Below are 15,950 nucleotides of genomic sequence, written 5' to 3'. Positions count from 1 at the left end.
TTACCTGAAGCTCACACCAAGCAACCTCCACTGTGGTCTCCGTGTCCAGCCCCTTGTAGACAGTCTTGAAGGAGCCTCTACCAATCTCGATGTCAAACTTAAGAAAACGGCCATCTGGGGAGACTGCCACAGCTTTGGTCTCCAGCTCCTCAATATCTTCCTGCTGTTTAGTCCGCTCTTCTTGCAGATCCCGGGCAGAAACGGCAGTGGTTCCCGCTGTACTGGTAGGGGGCAGTGGGGTGACCTCTATTCCATCCTCCTTGGACAGCAGCAGTGGGGCAACGTCCTTTGTTACCAACGCCTCTTGACCAGGCTGCCCCTCTGCGGGTGGAGGCAGAGGGGGTGCCTGCTGCAGGAGCAGCGTGGGAGCCTGGCTAGCAGTGACAGAAGCACATGCTGCCTGGATGACAGACTCCGGCGGCGAGCCCAGCACGGGCGGGATGCTCCCTCGGGCGGCTGCAGGAGGGGGAGGCGCTGCGGGCTGCAGCCGCGGAAGCTCCAGAGCGGTCGCATTCGAGTCGCAAATGACACTCCGGCGGAAAAAGCGGTGCTCGGTGGCGGCCGCGCCACGGCTGTCCTTGTCCATGGTGTGGCGGCGTCGGCGATACTCCTCGATGCGGGCCCCGCTGCCTTCCGAGCCTTCGGGGTCCCCGGTGCCGGCGGTAGCGGTGGCAGCGGCGGCGACCCCCAGCTTCTCACCAACGGAGCTGTCCGAGCTGGAGCCGTTCTTGGGCGGGGGCGGCGGAGGAGCCAGGAAGCGGGGAGTCTCCGAAGCGCCCCCCGACATGGTGCCGGAGGAGGAGGGAAACGCGGCGAAGGCGCGGGAGCCGCGGCGGCGGCAGGAGCAGCACCAGCAGCTGCCGCTGCTGCAGCAGCAACAGCAGCTGACTCGAGGAGGGTCAATGCAAGGCGGGGAGCGCGCCGAGGAGCTGCTCTCGCGGCGAAAGCGGCGGCGGCGGCAGCGGAGGCTCCCGGAGGCTCCTCACCGCGAGGAGGAAAGGCAGCAGCGGCGACGGCTGTTGCTGCTGCTGCTGCTGTGGAAGCAGAGCGGGCTGGGCCGGCGGCGGCAGGCGGTCAGTGTCCGCATCCATCCTGCTGCAGCGGGGGGCCGAGCAGCGGGGCCGACATGGAGCAGCAAACAGCGGCGAAGATGAGGAGGGATCCGATGAGGAGCGGGGGGGTCGCAGGAGAAAGGCGGAGAAGGAGCCGGGCGGGAGCCCACGGCAGGCCCCGAGCCGACGGGGTGGGGTGCGGGGCTGGCCGAGGCCCTTCCCTGTCGGGGCCGCGCGCGCTCTGCCTCGCCTCGCCGCCCGCTCCTTGCTTCGAGTCCGGTCCAGTCAGAGAGCCAGCCGCCGTCGCCGGAGAGTCGCCTTCCGTCCCCTCACACGATGCCGGGACTCCCGCCGCCGTCGCCGCCCCTCCTTCCCTCGTTCGCTCCTCTCAGCCGGAGGAGGAGGAGGCCACCGCGCGCCTCACGCTGCGAGAGTGGCTGGCCTGAGAGGCGGGGTGTGGGAAGGAGGCAGAAATTCGTAATATTATAATCTAAGAAGGGAAGACGAGCTCGTCCCGCCCGTCCGCCTCAGCTCCTTCCCGTCCTCCTTTCGCTCGCGGCTCCTGAGGGGAGTGGGGGATGGGCCTCCCCGCTGCCACCTCTCCCAGCCCCGGGGAACTCGCCGCGCTAAATGGCGACTGTACCCGAAACCGACACACACGCACACTCTCACTCACAGGGAGCCACAGAGACAGCAAGCCTCGGAGGCCACGCCCCCCTTTTTCCGTCCGCACTCCACCGCGCCTGCGTCAACGCCGCTTCTCCTTCGCGGCTGCCTGGGGGATGTAGTTCGCGGGTGCCTCAAAAGCGGCCCGCCGCGGCGCGGCCTACAGGTCCCGTGATGCACCGCAGGCAGAGAGGGTTGAGGAGGAATTGGAGGGAACTGTGGGAGTTGTAGTTTTCCTTTCACAGAGGACTTGGAAGCTTTCTCCCCTCGCACGCGCGCCCAGTTCGCTGCCTCAGAGGAGAGAGCGTAGTAAAGGGAGATGGGGAGAGAGAGGAAAGGAGCCATTATCAGTGGGTTGTTTCTGAAGCGAAGGAGTTTCCCATCATGCTTAACTCACCTACTTTGGACTTCCAGCAGAAGCTGTGAACTTTAAATGAGAACAAGTACCTTCCTTAATTTTATACAGCCCAGCTTCTCAGGAGAATTGTTTCGTACTTCTTATTTTGCCACTGGCGCTGGTTTTAGAGAGCTATGTGAGAAAGCCTAAAAGTAAGCTAAATCTGTCCGTGGTTTTTTAGTTTAGGAAGCAATTCTATTCACATTTACCTGGAATTAAGCTCCATGGAACACAGTAAACAGTTAGACTCACCCACTTTCTGATTTAAATTAAGTGAGAGGTTTATTGTTAGGGATTGAAACTAGATAGAACTCAAAATATGGTAAGGATGAAACCAGTTCACTTCTGATTATTCACATGCTTTAGTATTACGGTGGTACCTCGGGTTAAGTACGGTACTTAATTCGTTCCAGAGGTCCGTACTTAACCTGAAACTGTTCTTAACCTGAAGCACCACTTTAGGTAATGGGGCCTCCTGCTGCCGCCGCGCCGCTGGAGCACAATTTCTGTTCTCATCCTGAAGCTAAGTTCTTAACCTGAAGCACTATTTCTGGATTAGCCTGTAACCTGAAGCGTATGTAACGTGAAGCGTATGTAACCCGAAGTACCACTGTACATCTTAAGTGGGCCAATGATTTGCTTTGGTTGGTTGTTGGTTTAGTTAACAACATAAGAGGAGCTTGCTGTTGCAGGCCAGTGACCCCTTCAGTCCAGTGCCCAGCTGAAACAATTTCCAATTCCAACCATTATTATTATTATTAATTTATTAAATTTCTATGAGCCTATGGGAAACATGAAAGCAAAACCTGAGGGCAACAGCACACACTCTATTTGTGATTCCCAGCAATTGGCATTTGGGGATATTGCTTCCAACAGAGACACCATTGCTAAAACCCTTATTATCTTCCATGAATTTGTCTACTACTCCAACTCAAAGGTTACATAGTGAGTGAAGAAACAGTCCTTGCAGAACATGTAAACCCTGCCCCAAGGCAGCTGCTTATATCCTGCACTTCACAAAAGAGATTATTTCCTAAGTCAGGATGAATCCATGTATGTGTATGTCTTTAATGGTGTATGGTGTATGTGGCTGGAAAACATGACTAGTAACAGCTTCTTGCTGCATTTCTACACAGTGAAACGGGCAATTGAGCCATCAGCACATGTGGCAAACTACAAATGAAACTAATTAATATTTGAGTTTCAGAATTGGCATTCCACTGGTGTTTCTCCCATAATACCTTCTAAATGAAATGATAATCTTTTTATGAGGGGACTGATTGGTTGATTTGATTAGGGGTCACCAACTCAGCAACTGTGGGCCTTCATTGCCTGTGGCGTGCAGGCAGAGGCCCCAGAATCTGAGCTTTAATTATAATAAAAATAATTTTAAAAGTTAGGGCCCATCTGTACTATACATTTAAAGCAGTATCAGACCACTTTAAATGGTAATGGTTTCTGTCAAAGAATCATGGGAACTGTAGTTTATTAAAGGTAGTAAGAATTAGGAGACCCCTATACTGTACTCACAGAGCTACCATTCCCAGAATTTCCTGGAAAGAGGGACTGGCTGTTATACCATTCTGATAATTCTATCTCTTGGAGGAGAACGGAGGTTTCTGAACCAATGACAGTCCCCCTGATTCTTTGGGGAAATCCATTATTGTTTCTGCTTTAAATATATAGTCCAGATAGGTAGGACCTTATTCTATAGCCCTCCTAGAAAGTACAGTAAGTTATGAAACAAAATGTACTGATAGCCTTCTAAACAATTTCAGTGAAATTAGCCAGCCTAGCTGCTCATGCCTGGTTTATTAGTGATGTTAGATTGATAAGTAAACTATTTCAACACCAGGCCACAGAAAACCCTAAACCTAGGGTCTCCCCACCCACATCCACTTTTGTAAACTTTTTCTGCTTACTCTTGTTTTCTTGTGGTCCTTGGAATCTCTGTACTTTGCTCCTTTTTCCCAACAACAATGCATTATTCCTATGGTGGATTCATCTGAGTTCAGGAACTTCCTAGCAGTTATTTTCTGCAAATATTACTACACAATAAGTGCAGGTGAATGTTAAAGAATCTTCACTCCAAATGGCAAATGCAAAATATGGAAACTTTGCAAAGAAGCTTAATGTCTCCTGTGATGCAAAAGGTGATGTCCAAGCATTCATTAATAATTAACTGCACTGTAGAGTTAATGTACAGTAGGGGGTACTCATGACTACTTCAGAAGTAAGTTTTTGTGTTTAATAGGGCTTACTCTTAGGTAAGTGGGTACAGGATAGCAGAACAGACTTCAGTTTAAGACTGCCATTGAAGAAAACAGAGGTATTGTTTAACAGCTATATCTTCAAAATCAGGGCTAGCAAGACAGCTAACTTCCTGTGGTAAACATTACAGTTTTCTGGGTGAAGGGAGAGCAGCAATGACTGATCTCTCTTGTTCTGTTTTATGCTATGCCCCCCCCACAGTAGCCATTTGTGTTGTGCCAGTCCCCACCCCCATGCCACTCATAGCACACTCTCAAAATCTGAAGTGTGTCCACTTTTCCACAAGGAGTGATGACCTCTGAATTAGATGCTGCTTATTATATATTTGGCCCAATTCTGGTTTTGGTTTTGTTGTTGCTTTTTAGGGATGGGGGAGAAATTCAATTCCATGCATATTTAAAGGTGTACCTACCCAATTCACACTTTTGAAAACAACATATATCACTTTGTGTAATGTTTTAACTATACCAAGTTTTTTCTTCTTTTTTTAGAAATATTTTGTTGTCTTCACAAGAGCAGCCCAATGAACTCAAGGAAGCCCTTAGACTTTTGTGAGTAAATAAGCCTTTCGTTTTGTGAACTGACTCAAAACCAGCTTTTAATTATGTGCAACATTTTAACATTATATTAAACAGCTTTGCAGTGTTGATTAAATACTTCATAACACTAGCATGCTTTAAAAATCAGCAAACTTTGTGCTGCATCCGAAATATTGAGTTCTGAACTCAATCTGTGTGATTCAGCCAAATACAAATGACTTAAGGAGCACTGCAAAACAAAAAACAAAAACACTTGGCTGTGAATGCAAGGAAGCACAATTGATTCTTCTTTATACATCTATTGACTGGAACTTTCTTTCGATGACTGGTGCACTGACTAGAAGAATAGACAATTAATAAGAAAGCAAGTGCTTAAAAGTCACCTAGACTCACCAGTTTTGTGTAATATGAGGCAAACATATGAAGAGCCTGCTGGATTAAGCCAATGGCCCATCTATTCCAGCATCCTGTTCTCATACTGACCACCCGGATGTCTGTGGGAGACCTGCAAGCAGGACCCAAACGCAAGGGCTCTCACCTGTGGTTTCCAGCAACTGGTATTCAGGATACGGCTTCCCCCTGTGGAAGCAGAGTATAACCATCATGGCTAGTAGCCATTGATCGTCTCCTTAGGATGGGGTGGGAGAGCCTCAGGCCCAGGGGACAAATGTGGCCTTCCAGGATTCTTCCTAAGCCAAACCCATTCCTAGTACTACTGCATGCGTTTGCTCAGCTGGAAAGTGTCTTTAAACTGTGACAATGCCTCTTGAGGATGCTGAGGTGTCTATGTGTGCACAATTTTGTATGACTGGAATGTGGTCTTGCTTCACCAATGTTTTTAGGCCTTTGGCCCCACTCAGAACTGGCATGTGTCCTCCAGCAGGCTCCATATGTTGGATGTAGGAAGGTTCCATCCATGGGCTGGAAAAGGTTCCCTACCCCTGCATTAGAGACACTCATATGGACAAAGAATTCCATTAGTTTATAAATTGAAGATGGTCAGTTTTTATATTGGTTTTGTCGTGTTTTAAACTTAAATTGCATTGGTTTAGAAGGAGATTAATAAATGAATGGTAATAAAACAGGATTCACTAGTATAGCAACTTTTTTCAGAATATAATATTTTGTTGCACGTGTGTCACCTCTACTGCATTATTCCTGTTGAAGCTCATCGTTTTTTGTGCTTTTAACTGTTTTTTCGTATGTGTAAATTACATTGAGACAATGGTTTTCGAGAAGAAATTATGATAATGATAATTTAAAAACAGGATTTATCTGTCAGCTTTTTCAGGATATAATATTTTGTTGCATGTGTGTCACCTCTGCTACATAGTCAAGGACCAGCCTTTGTATTCAAGCCTGTACCTTTTCGAGAGGTGAGAACAAGCCTAAGCCCATTGAAAGCAGTGGTTTTAGGAGCACCTAACTGCTTGGGATTGTGGCAGTGGCAGTGGCAGTGCTAGGCAATCCTAGAGATATACAGTTGAAAGTTAGCCTCATTGAGTTTAATCAGACTTACTCTGTAGCAAGGGTGTTTAGGATTCTAGTTTTAACAGGTTAGCTTTGTGTACACATTTTGTAAAACAAATACTAAAAACCTTCAGGCTATCACAATGCTGATCTGTAACCCTTAAATCCATAGACAAATTATTTTGGCATTGTCACACCTTGGGGTTCTTCCTTCCCCAAGCTTAATATTGATTTGTAAGCATTTTCTGAAGCGTGATCAGAAATGAAATATAGTTGCTGTAACTGGTTAATGGTTCAGTCACGCCTCTTCTGAACCCAAACTCATATCTGCCAACACATTAAAATCTGAAAGACATATTTTCTGTTTCTACATGCTCACCACCTCCCAACTCATGTAGAAATTATTTCCATGTTGTTTTTAGAGATATGAGCAACATGCATGAGCAAGCTTATGACCTGAAAATGTGTGGCCTGATTCTTTGCATACTTGCTCAGAACTCAGAAGGAAGTTCCATTAATCCAAAATAATTGCTTCCCTAATGTTGGCCAATAGTGCTAATCACCAGGAATTGTATTTATTATTACATTTATATCCTGCCAAAGAACTCAAGGTGGTACATATATATTGTTCTCCCTCCCCATTTTTAGCCTCTCAACAACCCTGTGAGGTAGGTTAGGCTGAGAGACTGTGAGCTGCCCAAGGTCACCCAGGATTTGAACCCTAGTCTTCCAGGTCTTAGTCTAACACTCTAGCCACTACAGCTCATTGGCTTTGTGCATGTGCTAACTGGATGGTAATTGCAGAAGAATGTATGAATGGAAGTGGAAATGTCTTTCTCCCTGCCCCCATTTCCATAAAGGAGGAAGTACCTTTTCCACTGCTTTCCCTTGCAGCTTTCTAAACTCTGATGGGCTGTAAGAATAATTTGGAATAGCTCTAATGGCCCTAGCCTGCAGTAACAGTTTAGATCTTGTGATACCTGACAAGTCTACAAATAGATCATTAAATCTTTGTATTGCTGGCAGGAGAACAGGGAGGAATAAAACACAAGCAGCAATACCTCTTTCTAGGAAGCATTGAGGCTGAAAGTTACACATAAAACAGAAATTAATTTGAACGAACCACATAGAAGGAGGCTTGTAGACTGTGGTTTTGGGGCACAGCATTTTTTAGATTTTAGCAAAAAGGTTCTAGTTACTAAGGCTTGTGTAGCCGTTGGAAGGTAGGACTTTAGCTAGAATAAAGATGCAAGATCAATATGTAAAATATATGAGACACTGTTGTTTTATATACCACTAAGCTTTTGACCATAAATCATGTAATTTAGGACAATGATGCTGTGTGGAAGGACAATTTAAATAAGTAAGGGCATTATAGTTCATAGGGATTTTGTCTCTCCAGGGAAACATAGAAGAACAGTACAGTCGTACCTCAGTTCTCAAATGCCCTAGAACTCGTATGTTTCGGCTCCCAAATGATCAAAAACCGGAAGTGAGTGTTCCAGGTTTCAAACGTTCTTTTGGAAGCAGGACATCCGGTGTGGCTTCCTGCAGCCAATCACAAGCTGCACATTGGAAGTTGAACATTTCAGAAGTTGAACAGACTTCCAGAACAGATTCTGTTCGACTTCCAAGGTACGACTGTAGTTATGTGGTAGTGGACATGGAGTAAGGACTTACAATAAATAATTCCCAGCACCCTTGAGAAATTGCACATTTATTTAAAGTATATGCAGCTGCTGATGGTGGCCAAATCACTTTAAAAACAAAACTTTACCAGAGATAAATTAAAACTATTTGTTTTATTACATCTTACGTTGTATTTTAAAATGGCAACAGCAGCAGCTTTACTGGCATTCTTCCTTGTTTCCTTTGTACAGCAGTTAATAATTGCAATTTGGATAGTTTACAGAATCCTCATGCCCATTCATGCCTGTGGTGTATTTGTCTGTAGAGTGAATATTTCTTGTGGAATCATGGGTGTGGGCTGTAAAGAGCTTTTTGCTCTAGATTTTCATTTGCCTCAGGTATCTGAGTGGGATGCTTGTTCTTTCAAATTTGTCGAGACCTCTTTTCCCATTTAAGTTGAAGAGAGCTTTTAACTTTCCAGCTGCACTATATTCAAGATTCACAGGGAAAGGAAAACCCTATTAGGGAAAGAATAGATGAAGGAATGGAGAATATAACTGTTTAATGATGCACTTTTAAAGGGACCAATATGAACCCAATATATATTGGGAATAAATGGATCAACTGGGGCTGCCTTGACTGAATTCCCTCAACCTGGCTCAGCCAGAGATAACAGTGGTATAATGCCTCCATTCCAGCTCAGTCAAAGCACTCTCAGCTGAGACTAGTGTAAAGCCCGAAAAAAGGATACTTTGGGCAGGGGAGACTTACTCCTATTCCAAACTCCTTTCAGCTTAGTAATATGCCAAACCCATTGGAAGTTACACTAGCAAAAATAAGTCAAATGATTTGTTAGAGGCTTGTTTTCCCTCTGCCAGGCTCACATGCCCTTCAATATTTCTCAGATGAAAATAGGGACACCCCATTCCATCACAATAATTTTACTATTTATATCCCACATATCTTACTGGGTTGCCCCAGCCACACTGGGCAGCTTCCAACATATATAAAAACATAATAAAACATTTTTTTTTAAACTTCCCTATGCAGAATTGCCTTCAAATGGCTCGGGAATTGGGTAACTCCATACCATCCAACATTTCTCCAATGAAAATAGGGACATCCTAAGAAAAAGTGGGACATTCTGGGATTAAATCAGAAAGCAGGATGGCTTCTCCAAAGTACCTCTAAAAACATTGCAACTTTAAAGCTCTCCAGCTATTCTAGGAAGCTCTGAGCACCTCGTCTCATAACTTAAATAAATACTGCCCACAAATAAGATATTATTATGGGAAAGGGAAAATAGCAAAATCAGGCGATAAATTGATTAAAGATGCTGTAATAAATTCAATTCCTTCACTTTTTTTTTTTTGCTCTAACAACATGTTTTAATAATTTGCAAGTTTTATTGCTCAGAAATCTATGAATACATGATTTATTTGTTTTCCCTTTCAGATCAAGTCAATCTGTTTCCCCTTTTAGGATTACTCCCCACCCCCGCTGCCTAAAGAAACAGGTGAAACAACAGCACTTTTGAAAAATAGGAAAATGTGACTGTAAAAACTGGCAGGAATCACTGCAGGTGTTAACTACCTTATAACATATCAATGTTTTTCTAACCATTCAGTAGCTATTAATGCTAACAAAATTCTAATCTGACTCAAAGTGTCCATAAATTTAGGGCAGCCAGAGGCAAAAGGGAGTATGGCTCCTGCACCTTATTCCATTTATTCGGGTTATTTATTTGTTACTTTTCAAGGCCAGGCTCTCCCAAAGCAATGCATAGAGAGAAATAAAAACAGTAGAGTATCAGGCAGAAAAAGGAGCACTGAGTGAATACTGACAAATAACATAGTGAGAGAAACTGAACTAGATCACCTAAACTCACAAGACAATAATAAATTAATAAGGGTTTATAGAATGTCAGAATAGAAGGAGCCAATCAAATGTAATCTGGAAGAGAGTTAGCTGCCACCATCAAGATCTTGTCTTCTGACCTTGGCATGACCTTAAACAGATCTTGGATCACAGACAGGGTAATTCATATGCAGGCAGTCTTTTGGGACTCAAATGGCTTGGGGTCTTAAAGGTGAATACCAACACTTTGAATTGGGCTCAGAAACACCATTGGCATTAGTGCAGTTGGCCCAGAAATGGTGTTACATCTTCAGACCTTCTGGACTCATTATATATAACAATATTTATATCTCGCCTTTCAGGATGTAAAACCTACCAAGATGGTTACAAGTAACATTCAGTTACCATTATTATTATTATTATTAAAAATTAGCATGTCTGTAACACACCAAGATCATTCCCACAGGGCAGCTGGTGGAAGATTTGGTGAGGAGAGGTGAAAGTCCAGCCTGGAGATTTCCTTCCCTCTCTTCTGAATTTTCCCCCTCACAGATCAGTTGATGCTAAATTGCCTGGGGGTGGGTTGGAATAGTCATCCTGAGCACAGGCCCATAGTTTAGATTAACTCAATTTAGAGTTAGGATGTAATGTTAAAACTGACTTTAGTTAATCAAAAATAGGCACAAAACTTTCCAATCTCCTCCTCACATACCCACTAGAGGTAAGAGACCATGTGAGTCCAAGACTTTCCTAGGCTTGTTTTCACCACACTAACCTATGGTTTAAAGTGATGTCTAAGCATGGCCAGTGAGAGTCACTAATTACTTTACCAGGACACCTGTTATTTGCAATAGTAGATCTGAGGATGCTGACGATTGCTCCTGCCTAGAACCACATTCACAGAGTTCTCTGGAAGAGACTTGGCTGATAAAAATTCAATACTTGTAGCATAGACCTCTCTGTTATATATACTGTTAACTCTTGCATCTATGCAAACTGCTAGTGCAGATTTTAAAATAAATTTAATCTAAAATGTCACCTGTCAGAACATGCATCCTACCCAGCTTTTAAATTATGGGAAAGAAGCAACAGAGTAAATCACTAGTTTATAAATGCAAGTATTAGCTGATGTGGTCAGGATGTGAGAGAAAAAAATAGGGAAAACGTCACTTTTGAAGCAAGGGTCTAGATCTAGACCCTTTTGAGGGCTTTTATTATTGTAAAAGCCCAGTTTACCATGCACATGCATGATGAAATCTTTGGATCCCTTGACCACATTGAGATGTCCAATGGAAGGAGGCTGAATTTGAAGTGATATGAAAGTTCTGTCTGGGGTGTGTTTGATTTGTCATAGGTCCTGCACAAAGGCAAGTCATCACTTGATGCTGCAGACATCTGAATAATAAACATGCCTGTATGTGTGAATCAGCCCAAAATGTTACATAGAATGCCTAATCTTCTTATAGTTGCAGTATTGTATTAATGTCTTGATCCTAGCTGCTTCTTTTGTAAACTGCTTTGTGAGGGCTTGGCCCTAAACAGTGAGATAATAGTCTTAACAAAGTAACATAAAAATAAATCTGGTGATGTTTTCCTGTCACTATGCTGCAGAAAAAGGGAGAACCACAGCTGTTGAATTTTCTTTTCTCTACAGTCTTAAAGGCACAGAACTTCTCTAGAGCTTATTTAACGTGTGTGTCTGTCTAAGCAGAAGAAAATCAATTAAATGTAATTAGCACCCAGATGAGTGCCAGAATATTTGTATGTGTTTTGCATACCAGACAAATCTATACAAAACAAAATGGGAACACACGTCTATCCGAGAGTCTGGTATGATTGGCACTCCTGTCGAAACCCTGGCTAACCTCTGGAACATCCAAACAGTTCTGGCTATTGATACATTCTACCCTGAGCACCCTGTCCTGCTTAGTGAAGCCCGTTTGGCTCCCTGATATAGTCCAGAGCTTAGGGTGAGGAAACAAGCTGGGAGACAAATTGAACGTGAGTGGAGGAAAACTCCAGTTGAATGCGATCGAATGCTGGTGAGGGCTCATCATTGAGCCTAGTAGCAGTGAAGGCAGCAGAGAAGATTCCCTGCTTGCAGAGCACGCTCCCCAAGGAGGTTTGCATGGTACCTTAGGTGCCAGGCATAAACATTCCCCTTTTCCCAGGCCTTTGGCTAATTAAACAATCTTTGGCCTTTTAATCCAGGGGGTTATTGTTATGTTTGTTACTATGCTGTGTATTTGTTTGTTTTTATATTGTAAACCACTCTTGTGATTCTTAGATGAAGGGCGGTCTAGAAATTTTGTCAATAATAATAATAATAATAATAATAATAATAATAATACTTTACAGTCTAACAAGTACCTACAACCTTACACTTCGTACACACACATGGACAACCTTTTTTCTACTTATTTATTTTTGATGAGTCCTCTTGAGTGGTTCACAAAACATTGTAAAAGTATACTAAAATATATTAAATGTTTATTTCAAAATAAGTTGCACTTAGGCTGTGCAGACACCGTGTATTTAAAGCACATTCCATCCCTCCCCCCAAAAGAATCCTGTGAACTGTAGCTTATTCTTCACAGACCTACCATTTCCAGCACCCTTAGCAAACTACAGTTCTTATTGTTCTTTAGAGTGCTTTTTAAAGGTTCATACAGCCTCAGTTCAGTGGGGCTTTCCAATGGAGTCTTCCAAGGTATGCATGTAACAGAGCTCCAGGCCTCTAGGGACACGTATCCAAGTTCAGCTGTTCCTGGATTTTCTGGTTCTGTTACTGAGAATGAACAGACATTGGCAAATTTGTTAGTAACCAGGTTCTTATCTTCTGCTGCTATTATAATCAGGGAAGTACATCTCCTAATGAAGGCTTTGTGTGAAAAATAGGACAGAACTCTTGCACCTATAATAATTAAGTAGAAATGGAAATGCAATTGTGTGTATCTTACTCACGTAAGCCACTGCTTCTAAAATTCCTTTTGTTCAATACTACTATTAAAGGTGCAGGAACCCGGTCTGATTTTTATCTGGTCACTTTAACTTACATTGAACAATTTAACAGGACATCCCTCCAACAAAAATAAAATAGGGACAGTAATTTTCCAGGGACAGGTTATGTAAAACAGGAACTGCCACTGGTTAATAGAGGTCACTGGAACAAACAGGGATGGTTGGCTCAAACTACATAGGATGGCAGAACATCTATTAGTGTGAACTAAAATATTCCTTAGTCACAGAGTGGAGAGTAGAAGACCTCTGGGTTGGTTGGTTGGTTGGTTTTTAACAGGTGTGTAAAGAATTTCAGCAGATGTAGTTTTCATAACAGCAGCTTCACCTGCTTAAATCCCTGCTTCTACAGAACTATTAAAGGTGCAGGACTCCACCCTTTTTTGCACCTGGCTATCCCACCACACCTGTTTGCCTGATGTCACCCCCCCAAAATATATATATATATATCTGCTGGGCTGCTATATAGGAAGCTTGCCTAGCTGGGAGGAAAACGCTGGGTGTGGAATCAACAACAAGGACATTAAGGAGTGTCCATAGGCCCCTCCCAGCATATATATTTTGCTGTAAAATCAGACTCCACAATGTCTTCCTCGTATGTGATTGTGGTAGACCCAGATTTAAACAAACAGGCCATTGCCCTGTATAATTTGAGCTGAAGCCTGTTACCTAGACTTGTGAGCCACCTGAGACTCAGATAGCTAACCTGGATGGCTTTGAAAGAGGATACAGCAAATTCATAAACAATAAGTCTACTAGCCATTATTATCTCCACTGTCAGAGGTGGCATGCTTATTCTGAGTACCAGTGTCTGGAAGGGAGAGTGCTCAGCTTCTGCTTGCAGGCTTTCCATAGGCATCTGATTGGCCATTGTGAGAACAGGATGCTGGACTAGATGGACCATTGGCCTGATTCAGGCCTTTTCCATTCCTCTGGCTGTTTATGCTTAGGCCTTAGAGCCCTTTTCAGAGCCTTAATGAGCTTTAACTGCATTGTGACAGAAAACATTTTCTAGAAGACATGAGCACATACAAACACCCACAAGCTAAACTAGCAACTTTTCCAGAATTTCTAGTTTGTTCCTCTGACAGAACTACTGAGTGCCCAGAAGACTGTGCCGCTATGAGCTGAGTTAGCTCCAGCTTCACCTTTGGGCACCCTATTGCTACCCTACAACTGAGATGTTTTGTCGTGATACACCACAAGCCAAATTAAGTCTGCCGTGGTGTACCTATAGGCACAACCAGCTCAGAATGAGCCAAAACAGTTCCAAGTCAACATTGCACAAGCTAAGTTTTTGTTGCATATGGTATACACTGCAGTGTTTGTGATTACAGGAAAGGCCATAGCTCAGTGGTGGAGCATCTGATTTGTATGCAGAAAGCTCCAGGTTCAACCCCCAGCATCTCCAGGTAGGGCTGGAAAAGAATCCTGGCCAGAAATCTGGAGATCAGCTGCCAGTCAATGTAGACAGTTCTGCACTAGATGAAACAATGGCCCCACACACTATAAGAAAGCTTCTTAGGTTCCTGTGTACTGAGAACTGCAATAATTTGTGGCTAAAATTATTTAATTGCTAGCAAACGTTTCAACACCAGAGTCACAGGCCTCTCCAATGTAGTTCTTGTTCTTGTCAAGCACTTGAGTCAGACCATTGTGAAGTTTCTAGGCTGAAGTGTGTGCATGTGTGTGTGTGTTTTAAAACACAGGTGACAAGAAACTGTGCAAGTGTTTTAAATAATGTACAAACACCTATTTTTGAGACATTTATTTCGGAAGCAGCTCTGATTGAACTCAAGTGTTTCCATAGAAATAATCCTGTAACCATAGGCAATTTTACAACTGCTACTGGTAGATCAGCAGCATCACACTCAACTGAATTGCCTTTCACTTCTCAGCATAAATCAGAGTCAATCTTATCAGCTGGTTCCAGCATAAATCCAGCGTAAATGAGAGGAGAAGCAGACTGTTCAGGGTGAAAAAGCATTGATGGGTTTTCCTTATGTTCAGATATCATATTCCAAGCTGTATTTAAATATGTAAAATACAAATATACATGATGCATAAGCTCCAGATATATTTAATTTATATTGTAATAGTGCTTCACTGTAGATTAGGATAGGAAGCCTATGTGTCTGTTCTTGGGAGTAGGTTATATTGACTATAATAGGACTGAGTTTTGAGTGAACACACGTAGGATGAGACTGCACATGTCGTGGACAAGGCTTGTTAATGTCCATGGGTGGCTACCTTTTTTGGGTGTGAGGGCTGCATCATACAGGAGTCACATGCCAATGGTCAGTATGGTCATCACAGACAGGCATGTTCTCTCTCAGTCTCACACACAAACACAAGATGCACATAGGCAGACACAAACACAGCAGCCTTCCTCAATAGCTCCATGAAGAACAGATGTGGGATGTTATTGCCCGCTCACTGCTGATTAAATGACTGATCTAATGACCACCACGACCCACCCACCTCCATGCTGTGTTTACCTACCCCCTCCCCTCTAAATTTGCTGCTGCTCCAAAATCCATGGGGTCTTCGGGAACCTGAACAATATATTACGGCAGTGAACAAAGCTATATTGTAACCTTTGAATAAATGTGCAGGAGTCTTGATAGAATAAAGTTATAAACTCAAACAAAAAAGCAGCCAGGCCCTGGCAGGGCCCACTGGCCGGCTTAGCCTTCTGAGGTCTGGGGTAAGTGTACCTGGCTTTCCCCCACCCTCTGCATGGGCCTGGTAACAGTTGTCGCCAGTGGATATATTTGGAATATTTAGGAAGTACCCTGGACACCAGTCAAAAAATGGCTGCTGTATATGTATGTGTGTATGTGAAAATTCATCTTCATTTTAGTGCAGATTTCTCTTAGTACAGTAGACACATGCTTGTATGCAGTTTTGCCCAATATCCACATTTTAGCAAAGCCACCTAATGCAACACAAATTTTATATTATTTTCACTAATATATACATATTTATGCACACTATACCCTCACACACATTACTTTTTGATGCCTGGTAAAAACACTTTTGTTTAGAAAA

General features: G+C 43.4%; 1 protein-coding gene across 1 annotated transcript in view; it reads right to left on the bottom strand.

Moving 5' to 3' along the window:
- The window catches only part of WNK1 (WNK lysine deficient protein kinase 1), a 104,526-nt gene extending 102,758 nt beyond the window's left edge, over positions 1–1,768 (bottom strand). The window contains 1 exon segment of the mRNA XM_081926651.1: positions 5–1,768. Coding sequence (XP_081782777.1) covers positions 5–787 — 783 coding nt within the window. The 5' untranslated portion in view covers positions 788–1,768.
- Positions 1,769–15,950: the final 14,182 nt, after the last annotated feature.

Source organism: Podarcis melisellensis (assembly GCF_964234715.1).
Source record: "Podarcis melisellensis genome assembly, chromosome: 10".
Taxonomy (NCBI): Eukaryota; Metazoa; Chordata; class Lepidosauria; order Squamata; family Lacertidae; genus Podarcis; species Podarcis melisellensis.
This window is presented reverse-complemented; position numbering and strand designations above follow the sequence as displayed.